This window comes from Geotrypetes seraphini, chromosome 3 (assembly GCF_902459505.1).
Source record: "Geotrypetes seraphini chromosome 3, aGeoSer1.1, whole genome shotgun sequence".
Lineage (NCBI taxonomy): Eukaryota > Metazoa > Chordata > Amphibia > Gymnophiona > Dermophiidae > Geotrypetes > Geotrypetes seraphini.
In genome coordinates this window covers 294,986,194-294,999,346 of record NC_047086.1, presented here as the reverse complement: position 1 = coordinate 294,999,346, position 13,153 = coordinate 294,986,194, and the positions used below count along the sequence as shown (strand labels likewise).

General features: G+C 47.1%; 1 protein-coding gene across 1 annotated transcript in view; it reads right to left on the bottom strand.

Moving 5' to 3' along the window:
* The window catches only part of RYR2 (ryanodine receptor 2), a 1,389,277-nt gene that overhangs the window by 417,503 nt on the left and 958,621 nt on the right, over window positions 1-13,153 (bottom strand). The window contains 1 exon segment of the mRNA XM_033937646.1: window positions 9,469-9,518. Within this exon segment, the coding sequence (XP_033793537.1) occupies window positions 9,469-9,518 (50 nt within the window).

Genomic DNA, 13,153 nt, shown 5'->3' with positions numbered 1-13,153 from the left:
CTCATCCTCTTATTCCTTTTTATCTGCTTTCCATTACCACATTTCTACCCTCCTGTACTCATTATTCTGCTCACTCATCTCCTTGACAACTCTCCCACCATTTCTAGCATATCCCCTCCTTACTCCACCCTAATTTCCTTCCTCTCTTTCTTTCTCTCTCCCTCCCACAAGTGCAACAAATGCTTGAGTACCTGTATGTAAACCACTTAGATTGTAAACCACTTAGATTGGTCCCTATTCATAAAAGTGGTCACAGGAATGAAGCAGGAAATTACAGGCCGGTGAGCCTCACTTCAGTTGTTGGAAAAATAATGGAAGTACTGCTGAAAGAAAGGATAGTGTACTTCCTTGAATCTAATGGGTTACAGGATCCGAGGCAACATGGCTTTACAAAAGGTAAATCGTGCCAAACGAACCTGATTGAATTTTTTGATTGGGTGACCAGAGAGCTGGATCGAGGACATATGCTAGATGTAATTTACTTCGATTTCAGCAAAGCCTTTGATAAAGCTCCTCATAGGAGGCTGTTGAACAAACCTGAAGGGCTGAAGTTAGGACCCAAAGTGGTGAACTGGGTTAGAAACTGGCTGTTGGACAGACGCCAGAGGGTGGTGGTTAATGGAAGTCGCTCGGAGGAAGGAAAGGTAAGTAGTGGAGTCCCTCAGGGTTCGGGGCTGGGGCCAATCCTGTTCAATATGTTTGTGAGTGACATTGATGAAGGGTTAGAAGGAAAAGTGTGCCTTTTTGCAGATGATACCATGATTTGTAACAGAGTAGACACCAAAAAGGGAGTGGAAAATATGAAAAGGATCTGCAAAAGTTAGAGGAATGGTCTAATGCCTGGCATCTAAAATTCAATGCAAAGAAATGCAGAATAATGCATTTGGGGATTAATAATCGGAAGGAACCGTATATGCTGGGAGGCGAGAAGCTGATATGCACGGACGGGGAGAGGGACCTTAGGGTGATAGTGTCTGAAGATCTAAAGGCGAAAAAACAGTGTGACAAGGCAGTGGCTGGTGCCAGAAGGATGCTGGGCTGTATAAAGAGAGGCATAGCCAGTAGAAGGAAAAAGGTGTTGATGCCCCTGAACAGGTCATTGGTAAGGTCCCACTTGGAATATTGTGTCCAGTTTTGGAGACTGTATCTGGCGAAGGACGTAAGAAGACTTGAAGCGGTCCAGAGAAGGGCGACAAAAATGATAGGAAGCCAGAAGACATATGAGGAGAGACTGGAACCCCTGAATATGTATACTCTAAAGGAAAGAAGAGACAGGGGAGATATGATTCAGACATTCAAATACTTGAAGGGTATTAACGTAGAACAAAATCTTTTCCAGAGAAAGGAAAATGGTAAAACCAGAGGATATAATTTGAGGTTGAGGGGTGGTAGATTCAAAGGCAATGTTTTTTTTTTTTTTTTTTAAGTTCAAAATAATTTTATTAGTTTTATGTTTAGAACAGTAATACAAAAATACAAAAAGTATATCGTGTAGACCACAAAGGCAATGTTAGGAAATTCTACTTTACGGAAAGGGTGGTGGATGCCTGGAATGCGCTCCCGAGAGAGGTGGTGGAGAGGAAAACGGTGACTGAGTTCAAAGAAGCGTGGGATGAACACAGAGGATCTAGAATCAGAAAATAATATTAAAAATTGAACTAAGGCCAGTACTGGGCAGACTTGCAGGGTCTGTGTCTGTATATGGCCATTTGGTGAAGGATGGGCTGGGGGGGGCTTCAATGGCTGGGAGGGTGTAGATGGGCTGGAGTAGGTTTTAACGGATATTTCGGCAGTTGGAACCCAAGCACAGTACCGGGTAGAGCTTTGGATTCTTGCCCAGAAATAGCTAAGAAGTAATTAAAAAAAAATTAAAATTGAATCAGGTTGGGCAGATTGGATGGACCATTCAGGTCTTTATCTGCCGTCATCTACTATGTTATGTTATGTTATTATAAGTAGTATACAAATACTGAAGAAAAAAAAAATTATATATATATATATATATATATATATATATATATATATATATATATATCTCCACTAATCCATTAATATATATATATATATCCACTAATCCAGTGGTTCCCAAACCTGTCCTGGAGGACCACCAGCCAGTCAGGTTTTCAGGATAGCCCTAATGAATATGCATGAGAGAGATTTGCATATAATGGAGGTGGCAGGCATGAAGATCTGCTCCATGCATATTCATTAGGGCTATCCTGAAAACCTGACTGGCTGGTGGTCCTCCAGGACAGGGTTGGGAACCATTGCACTAATCCACTAATATATATATACAGTATATATCCATCTCTCCTATCTCTCCCCTTCCACACACGCCCAGTCCATATCCCCTCTCCCTCATCTGCTGTACCTGTGTTGTCCATCTCTCCCTCCCCCTTCTGCACCCTCCCTGAATCTTTTTCCTGTTCCCCATTTTGCCCTCTCCACCAAATCCATCTTTCCCTCTCCCCATTTTGCCCTCTCCACATCCATCTGTCCTTTTCTTCCCTTCTTCCATCGCTCCCTTTCACTTCCTTCTACCATCTCTCCCTGACCACCTCAGCCTTCCCCCATGTCCATCTCCCCCTTTCTTGCTCCCACTCTCCTCCTCCAAATCCATCTCTCACTGTTCCCCTTCTACCCCCTCTACTGTCCCCAATTCCATCTCTCCCTGTCTCTCACAAATCTGACATCTTTCCATCCATCCCTCCCTCCCTTCCTTCCCTTACCCCATTCCTTATTCTCACATCTCTCCCTCCTTCCTTCATTTGAGTCCAACATCTCTCCCTTCCCCCATTCCCCTCCTCAATACCTATATCACTCCCTCTCTAACTTCTACCCCTCCCCAGAATCTGAAATGTTTCGGGAGGGGCCTTATTTCTAGGCAGCACTCTGGTGGAAGCAGTATCTTGCTGCTGGCTAGCATACTTGCTGGTCGGCTCTCTCTGCTGCAGCTCTTCCTTGAGATCTACCCCTTCCCCCCTCCTCTACGCGTGTCTACCCTGAATTTGTAACACTTGTCGGGCAGTGGAATTAATTTACAGCGTCGCTCTGTCGCTGGCTCTGGCATCTTTTTTCCACTGTGGCTGGCCCTCTCTGACAACTTCCTGTTTCCATTGGAACGGGCCACAGTGGAGAGAAGACGCCATTGCCAGCTGCAGAGTGACACCGAATCGGTTGTCGCCTGCCAAGTGTTACAAGAAATTCAGGGTAGATGTGTGGGGGGGGGGGGGGGGGAGCGGCGGAGTAAATGTCAGGGAAGAGACGCGGCAGAGAGAGTCGACCAACAGGTATGCTAGCTGGCACCAAGTTGCCACTCCCTTGAGAGTACCAAGGTCACCGCCTCAGTTGCTGTTTCTCTTCCCACAGCAGGATCCCTGTCAGTCCTATTACTACCAGCAATTTTGGGGGAGGCCATGGCCCCTGGGGCCTCACCCATTCCAATGTCTTTGAGTTGTGACATAGTCTAAACTAAATTTACTGCTAAATAAACAAGCTAAACTTAACATAAGAAAGACACAATTGTTTTGTATTTTATTTTTTGTTGTTTTTGTTAATACGACTAATATGGTACAAGAAATGTTAGCTTTAGAAGTGAGAAACAGATGAATTTTCAGCCCAACATTATCTGCATAAGAGCCAAAAATCCACAGATAGGTAAGATATACTTTCAATAACAGAAAATACCATCCACTAATTTTGAAAGTAATACCAATGATTGTGCCTGAAATATATTTACACCAAAAATCTCAAATGCTGCTTAAGGAATTTGTGTACATAATACACCTTGTAGTTTAAGGGGTGTCAATGGTCACATCCCTGACCTCCTCTGTGGCTACACTTTTTGTGGCAGAATTTAAAGAAAGTATTCTCTGTCCTTCTTCATGGTTTACTCATGGTTGTATATGGAAAATATTTGGGGGTGGCATCTTTTTCATTTGGCTTAATTCTTTAATGTCAAATTTACAATTTACAGCTACTTATGATAAGTGGATGATAGTTTTTTCTAGATGTACTTATTGATAAAGTATAGTTTGTATAACATCATCTGCTCTATCAGAAAACAGTAATGAGGAATACTCTGCTCCATTTTAACAGTTTCCATCCTTAAAAATTAAAAACAAGTTTAGATACTAGTCAATCTTAAAGAATGTGAAGAATTTGTCTATAGAAGAATGTAAAATTTAATGTAAAAAGATGTATCAGAAGTTCCTGGATAGACGACATCTTTAAATAGCAGTTGATAAGTCCTATCTAAGAGTGTCACGCTCACAGAGATTTACTTTTACAATACACTGCACACAATCAAGATAAATTATGACAAAAGTGGCACTAATCAAAGTTCCACCATTTCAAAGTTGATTTTCAAGCATTGAAGGATATTGTCTCTATATGAGTGTTTTAGAGAATATCCTCTCATAGCATATCTACATGGGAAGACCATAGGAAAATATTTCAGTTAAAAATTATGTTTATGTTTATTGGTATACGACATTCCAGCCTATAAAATATTTATCTTGTTGGGTGTTTTTTTTCAAAAATATATGTATTTGTGCTCTATGCATCTATCTTTTTGAACCATTTCTGGAAAAAAACAAAAACAAACCATGTCCAAGATAAAAATGCAGAAACAAGCCATTGGGATGTAGGAGGGAGCCAGCATTTTTAGTAAACTGGCTATACCGGGGGTCGGCAACCCGCGGCTCCAGAGCCGCATGCGGCTCTTTTCCACCTTTGCTGCGGCTCCGGTAGTGTGTCACGCAGGAATGCAGCTTACAAGTCCGGCGTCGCGGCGGGAAATAGCCATGCTGAGCAGTGAGCTCAGCACACACAGATGAAAGCCTTGCTTGCTGATTGGTCCGGCGGCCCCGCCCCGCCGAGCCGCCGGACCAATCAGCAAGCAAGGCTTTCATCTGTGTAGTGCTGAGCTCACTGCTCAGCGTGACTATTTCCCGCCGCGACGCTGGACTTGTAAGGTGCACGCCTAAAAAAGAAATCATCCTGGCCGGGGTCGGTGTCATGCTCCGGAGATCTACAGCCTTCCTATCTCCCTCTCCCTTCTACCTGCTTCCGGCCACATCCCCTGCTCCGCGGCTCTCTTCGGCAACTCAGCAGCAGCGATCGACACAAGCTTCTGACGTCGGGGCCTACCCTCTGCGAGTCCCGCTTGTTTCAACTTCCTTTTTCCACAAAGGCGGGACTCGTAGAGGGAAGGCCTCGATGTCGGAAGCTTGTCTTGATCACCGCTGCTGACAAGTTGCTGAAGAGAGCCGCGGAGCAGGGGGGTGTTGCCAGGTGCAGGTAGAAGGGAGAGGGCCAGATGCAGGACTCGTGGGTGAGGGAGCAGAAGAGAGAGAGAAAGAGAGAGGGGAGGGAAACAAAAGGAAATATTTCATACTGGGCTGGGCCTGAGTGGAGGGAGGGTGGAAAGATTCTAGCTACAGGGTGCAGTAACAAAGGAAAAGGGGGGGAAAGCTGAAAATGGAGATAGTGACAAAGAAGAGAAAGGGTAAGCAGGACCTACTGAATAAGGATAGAGATACAGAGGGAACATGAAGAGGAGGTGAAATAGAGACATAGAAGTAATACTGAAAAAGTGTGTGTGTGGGGGGGAGATAAAGACATTGAAAGGGCAAATGGTGAACATGGGGTAAAGACAAGGACAGAGACAAATGAAGATTCTGAAAAAGTGGTGAGATAGGGATATAGGTGAGATGGACACAAAGAAGGGGGATGCTGGAAAATAGGTGGAATGGTAATTCTGACAGACACAGAAGGGAAATGCTGGATCAAGGAGAGATGGGGCTCAGGCTGGATGGAATGAGGAGAAATGCCTTGTTGGCCCGGAACTTCCTCTCCTACATCAGAATTGACGTCAGGGAGCGGAATGCTGGTCAGCGCAACACTTCTGCAGGGAAAGCTTGGGACGGCGGTGGCTTGGGGGCTGTTCCCCGATTGCGGTGGCAGCAAACCGAGTGGCTTGGGGGACGGCACGGAGACAGAAAGAAGGGGGAACAGGGAGACAGAAAGAAAAAGTTGGGGGAGAGAATGAGGTCTGGAGGAGAGGAAACATACAGGAGGCTGAAAGAAAGGAAGAAAGATTGGATGCACAGTCAGAAGAAGAAAGTGCAACCAGAGACTCATGAAATCACCAAATAGCAAAGGTAGGAAAAATGATTTTATTTTCAATTTAGTGATCCTGTATATAGCATTAAGATAAGAAACAATATATGCAGTGTTAGATTTGTTTTATAATGGTTTTGCGGCTCCAAGTGTTTTTTTCTTTTCGAAAACGGGTCCAAGTGGCTCTTTATGTCTTAAAGGTTGCAGACCCCTGGGCTATACAGACATCTCAGCAGAACAGAAGCACCCTAGAGGGCACTGCAGTGAACTTCACATAAAAAGTCCCAGGTACACATCTCAACCCACCCAAAACACACTGTACCCAACTGAACACCACACCAATAGCCCTTGAGCCTGCAGGTGACACCTATATGTTGGTAGAGTGAGATTAGAATGAGGTTTGGAAAGCTCACATGTTCTACTACAAAGACAGTGGTTAGAGTACCGTATTTTCACGTAGATAACACGCACCCGTGTAAAACGCGCATACGGGTATAGCGTGCGGAAAACACAAATTTATGTATAGAAATTTTTATATACCGCGCACACCCGTATACCGCGCATGCTGCCCGATTCTCCCGTCGCCGCCCGACTCTCCTTTCGCCCGCCCCGACTCTCCTCTGGCCACCCCGACTCTCCTCTCCCCCTTGAAGTCCTGTCCCCACCCTGAAATCCTGGTGACCCCCCCCCCCGACGTCCGATTCACCCCCCCCACACAGGACCGCTCGCACCCCCACCCCGAAGGACCGCTCGCACGCACTCCCACCCGCACCCCCACCCTGAAGGACCGCTCGCACCCCCACAGTCTCCCGACCCCCCCATCATGTAGAAGCTCCTACCGGTGTCCTGCTGCTTTCTCTTGGCGGTCCCGGCCCTTCCGTGAGCCCTGCGCCTGCGCTGCTTCCTCTTCCAGCGGTTCGCCTTTTCTCTAACGTCAATCCCTCTTGCCCCGCCGACTCCCCGACTCCCCAACACGATTGGGGCAAGAGGGAGCTCAAGCCCTCTTGCCCCAGCCAACTGCGGCACCCCCGACACGATCGGGGCAAGAGGGAGCTCAAGCCCTCTTGCCCCCCGACACGATCGGGGCAAAAGGGAGTCCAAGCCCTCTTGCCCCGCCGACTCCCCAACTCCCCGACAATACCGGGCCAGGAGGGAGCCCAAACCCTCCTGGCCACAGCGACCCCCTACCCCCACCCCGCACTACATTACGGGCAGGAGGGATCCCAGGCTCTCCACCCTCGACGCAAACCCCCCTCCCCCCAATGACCGCCCCCCCCAAGAACCTCCGACCGCCCCCCAGCCGACCCGCGACCCCCCTGGCCGACCCCCACGACACCCCCACCCCCCTTCCCCGTACCTTTGTGTAGTTGGCCGGACAGACGGGAGCCAAACCCGCCTGTCCGGCAGGCAGCCAACGACGGAATGAGGCCGGATTGGCCCATCCGTCCCAAAGCTCCGCCTACTGGTGGGGCCTAAGGCGCCTGGGCCAATCAGAATAGGCCCGGGAGCCTTAGGTCCCTCCTGGGGGCGGGGCCTGAGGCACATGGGCCCAACCCGACCATGTGCCCAAGGCCCCGCCCCCAGGAAGGACCTAAGGCTCCCGGGCCTATTCTGATTGGCCCAGGCGCCTTAGGCCCCACCAGTAGGCGGAGCTTTGGGACGGATGGGCCAATCCGGCCTCATTCCGTCGTTGGCTGCCTGCCGGACAGGCGGGTTTGGCTTCCGTCTGTCCGGCCAACTACACAAAGGTACGGGGAAGGGGGGTGGGGGTGTCGTGGGGGTCGGCCAGGGGGGTCGCGGGTCGGCTGGGGGGGCGGTCAGAGGTTATTGGGGGGGGCGGTCGTTGGGGGGAGGGGGGTTTGCGTCGAGGGTAGGAGGACCTGGGATCCTTCCTGCCCGTAATGTAGTGCAGGGTGGGGGTAGGGGGTCGCCGTGGCCAGGAGGGTTTGGGCTCCCTCCTGGCCCGATATTGTTGGGGAGTTGGGGAGTCGGCGGGGCAAGAGGGTTTGGGCTCCCTTTTGCCCCGATTGTGTCAGGGGGGCAAGAGGGCTTGAGCTCCCTCTTGCCCCGATCGTGTTGGGGGTGCCGCCGTTGGCTGGGGCAAGAGGGCTTGAGCTCCCTCTTGCCCCGATCGTGTCGGGGGTGCCGCGGTTGGCTGGGGCAAGAGAGCTTGAGCTCCCTTTTGCCCCGATCGTGTCAGGGAGTCGGCAGGGCAAGAGGGCTTGACGTTGAGAAAGGGCGAACCGCCGGAAGAGGAAGCAGCAGGCACAGGGCTCACAGAAGGGCCGGGACCGCCAAGAGGAAGCAGCAGGACACCGTTAGGAGCTTCTACATGATGGGGGGAGGGTCGGGAGGCTGTGGAGGTGCGAGCGGTCCTTCAGGGTGGGGTGCGGGTGGGAGTGCGTGCGAGCGGTCCTTCGGGGTGGGGATGCGGGTGCGTGCGAGCGGTCCTTCGGGGTGGGGGTGCGAGCGGTCCTGCGGAGGGGGGGTGAATCAGACGTCGGGGGGGGAACTATGTAAAAAAAATTTTATATAGCGCGCTCACGCATATACCACGCAAGGTTATGCACGGTTTGTAAAAACATGTATAACGTGCGCGTTATATGCGTGAAAATACGGTAATGCCCTGAGTCCCCATTTCTATGGTTCACTACATTGCACACAAGGCCTACTCCAAGAACATGTTTGCTGCTCTAATAGGACTGAGTATAACATCTGAAGCTGTCATACAGGCAGGTATGAACTGTTTCATTCACATCTTTGGTGGGTGCGTGAGAGGGAGTCAGTAGCCATTGCCGGAGCGTGGGGAGGTCATGCTTGCATCCCTAAAATGGTCATCTGGTCAGTTTGGGCACCTTTTTGGCATTTATTCATTGTTAAAACAGGTCTAGCCCCAGACATCTAAATTATGCCCTGGATGTATTCGATTATGGCAGAAAAACGTCCAAGTCATGAGCCCGCTCTACCGCTGCCCACACCATGCCTCTAACATGCCCCCTTGGGACTTAGACAAATACAGATGAACACCATAGATATTCATCTAGAAAACAGGTTTCAAAAATAGAAGGGTTTGGTGAGAAAACCATACATCTGCCCCTTTATGCCACTTTTTGGACATCTTTCTTTTTTTGAAAATGAGCCCCTTTTTGTTCAAACAAATGCTGTCATTATGAGAGTCAATTAAACCCCTCCAGAAAGCTCTACTAACCTGGAGAATCTGTTATTACTCTTGAAGATCATGCATGCAGTCATGCAATCATGCAACAAGGCAGTGCATAACAAAAAGCAAAACTGGCAAATAAAACCAAAGTGATGCCATGCTGGTACTCTCAAGGGTTTCCTTACCAAATAGTGAGATCCTATTTCTGACAAGAACGCCGAGTTTGCAGAATAGGCTACAGACAAAGAAAATAAAAGAGAAGAAAAAAAAGAGAGGGACAAGAGGAAAGGGAGAAGAAAAAGAGCAGAAATATGAGCAGGAAAAAAGAAACATGATGTCACACACAAGGAATATTCCCTTTAAAGGTAACGTGAGGCAAGCGTATTGAAGAAAAGCTTTCTAAGTGCACAACATGGTTAGATAAGCTTAGACTGTAGTTTAACAAATATCTCTGATAGCACAGCTAAATAATATAAAAGCTGTTTGTTGGAAACCCACAGGAAAAGTAACCAAGATTTATAAGTATAGCATTGATAAATCAAAAAACAAAACGCATCAAGAACAGAATAAATGATGAGAAAACCAAGGGGTCAATATTCAAAGGGATTTAATTAGGTAGGAAAGGCCCCTGCCTGCTTAAAGTCCGCTGAGATGAGTGGCTGAGTAGGGGCAGTCAGGGGGTGGTGTTTGGGTAGAGCTTCTACTCAGCTAGTTAGGGGCCATATTCAGTTTACTAACCAGCTACATAAGAAGATAAGGTTAGGATAAGAAAAAGGTTGGCCAACTTTATCCACCAACCCACAAATTCTGTATATATTGCATTAAGTTGTACACAAAAATCAGTGTGCACAGCCAATTTACACACACAACTTAATTGGTCTAGTCCAGGGGTAGGGAACTCCGGTCCTCGAGAGCCGTATTCCAGTCGGGTTTTCAGGATTTCCCCAATGAATGTGCATTGAAAGCAGTGCATGCAAATAGATCTCATGCATATTCATTGGGGAAATCCTGAAAACCCTACTGGAATACGGCTCTCGAGGACCGGAGTTCCCTACCCCTGGTCTAGTAAGTGCCAATAAATGGCAAGTAACACCTTATAATTGATGCTAATTGGCAGCAATTAAAAGTTATGTACATGACTTGGAAAGTGTGATTCTTTAAAAAGTATGTGCCAGTTGCAGTGCTTGAATTTGAAAAAGGGGTATGTCCAGGGGGCAGATCATGGGCATGCCTAAAAGTTATGTGCATTGTTATAGAATATGCCTGATCTGTGCACAGCTTTAGTGCACCCATTTAGGCCTGGTTTTAGCTCGCCTAAATGGGTGCACCTAAGTTATGCAATGCACACAAGCGCTAAGCATCATTCTATAAAAGGCATGTGCACCTTGTAGGATCGCACTAAGCACCGTTCTAGTTGGCACCAATTTTTTTGGGTGCTATAGGTAGAATTTGGGGGCAAATTAACTGGGCACCAGTTTGAATAAAGGCCAGTGCTCCATTAACTTCTGTGTGACTGCAGTAACCCAGAAATTCAATGCTAGAGCTTGGATAGGTCCTAACATTGAATATCCCGGGTTAATTCAGCCCACAGTTATCACTGGCTTACAAGCTGCTAACCACCATGAGCTAAATATTAGGCCCCAAATTATTTTCCTATATTAGGTGTTTTCCATGGACAGCAGAATTCAACTCCTCAGAGCAGTGGTATAGCGAGGGTAGGCAGTGCCCCACTCCTTCCCCCATACCTCTTTAAATCTTCACCAGTGTGAGCAGCTTCTTCAGCCTGCTGCTTGTACTGGCATAGGCTTTTCCTCTGACATTACTTCCTGGCCTTGCGACCCGGAAGTGATTTCAGAGGGGAGCCAGGCCAGTGCAAGCAGCAGGTTAGAAAAGTTGCTCGCACTGGCGAAGATTTAAAGAGATGGCGATGGAGGGGAAGGGAGGGCACGAGCGTGGGGTGGGGAGGCATAAAGGTGCTAGTGCCCCCACCAAGATGGCACCTGGGGTGGTCTGCTCTCCCCCCCTCCCTTATTACACCAGTGAATGACAGAGCCCACACAGGAACAGCCTCCATCTTAGAATACAATCAAAGCTTTTGAGCCATTCCACTGCTCTTGCTATAATTGCACAAGACCATCTCAGTTTGATCGAATACTTCTAATTAGGGAGGTGGCAGGTATGTGAGGACTTGTATTTGGCTGATCACATGGAACACTTGGTGCAGGTAAGTAGTAGAGAATGACACAAGGCCAAAATTTTTCCCCATTTCCATGGGAACTCATTTTCCCATTCTGACTCAGCGAGTTCTTTTCCTGTCCATGCCCCATTCCTGCAAGCTCTGTCCTCTTCTGCACAAGCCTCAAATACTTTCAAATTATAAGTGTTCAAGGCTTGTGTGGTTAAGGCAGAGCTTACAGGAATAGGACAGGAACGGCGACAAAACTCACGGGGACGGGATGGGAAAATTGAGTTCCTGCAGAGACGGGGACATATTTATCCCCCGCATTATTCTCTAGTAAGTAGCTTGATTTTTCACCAAAGATAAGCAGGACAGTAAGTGCTCACCACATGGGACTGCCTAACTATAGTCATCACAGCTTACGACTCTCTACATTCAGGCTGCTTTCAAAAGAAAAAGAGAAAACAACATTGGGGATACGTCTGTAACTAAGCTCTTCAAATAAGGGATGCTGATGCCACACACTGAGCATCAATTCTATAACAGCATCTGTGTCCTAAGATTCCATTATAGAATAAGTCAGCATTGGTGCATTCAAATTAGATGCAAACATTTATCCCAGGTCAAAGGCAGGCGTAAATGTCTGTGCCTAAGTGTTCCATGATATGCATGTAACCTACAGTATTCTATAAATTATATTCCCTACCAGTCAGAAATTTGGAAACACAACTTTGTAGAATACGAGGTTAAGTGTTTGTTGACAAATAGCCCCTACCCTATTCAGGTCAAAAGAAACAAAAGAATTGGGTGGACTTTCTAAGAGCTACAAATAGGAGACCAAGGCTCTGTCCAATGTGTGCACTGCACTTTCAACTTTGCAGGTGCAGGACAAACTGTCAAGATGGATATTAAACACTAAATTAGGAGTTCACTTACTTTCTAAGCATAAGTCACCACCATCAAAACTAAAACCTCCGAGGTCAAGTTCTTCAGTTCAAAGATATTGAGTGACTTGAAGGATGCATTCATCAGCTGAGATCCCATGACACTGTAGAGATGGGTTCCCATTCTACATACTGGTGATATGAGTCACCAATTGCACTAAGATGTACCCTAATGGAGCTAGTTTTCAAACCTTCCTCAGCAAATGTAGAAGGTGGTCAAAGCAATTATTATGTGAGATAGGAAAAGAGGGTCTACGGCTGTTCCATCAACAGATAATAAACAACCTCCATGTAAATTTGTAAGACTTTCTAGTGAAATCTCCCCTGGAAGCCAGTAACATCTGTGACACAAGTAGAGCAAGTTTAAAGATGTTACTGTTGTCAGCAATGTTCTCTTTAAGCCTGAGCTGATACGAGCAAAAAAATGTATTTGTGAGCCACAATTTTCCATTACATTACCATGTGAACACTTCTTACAGATATAAATACAGATGAACACAGATGGGCGTGTGTGTGTGCATGGGTGCATGCATACACAACACACATACATATATAAATACTCACAGGTGTCAGCTCTGCTTGCCTTTAGTTTACTGTTGAGTTATTAAACATGTTTGGAATATGTATTCTCCATATTAATTACATTACATTTTGTGATTCCTATTGTATCTAGTATTTGTAGAAGGATGTTATGGTCTACCTGGTCAAAAGCTGTGGTGAGATTCAGTTGTATGAGGAGCATTTTTT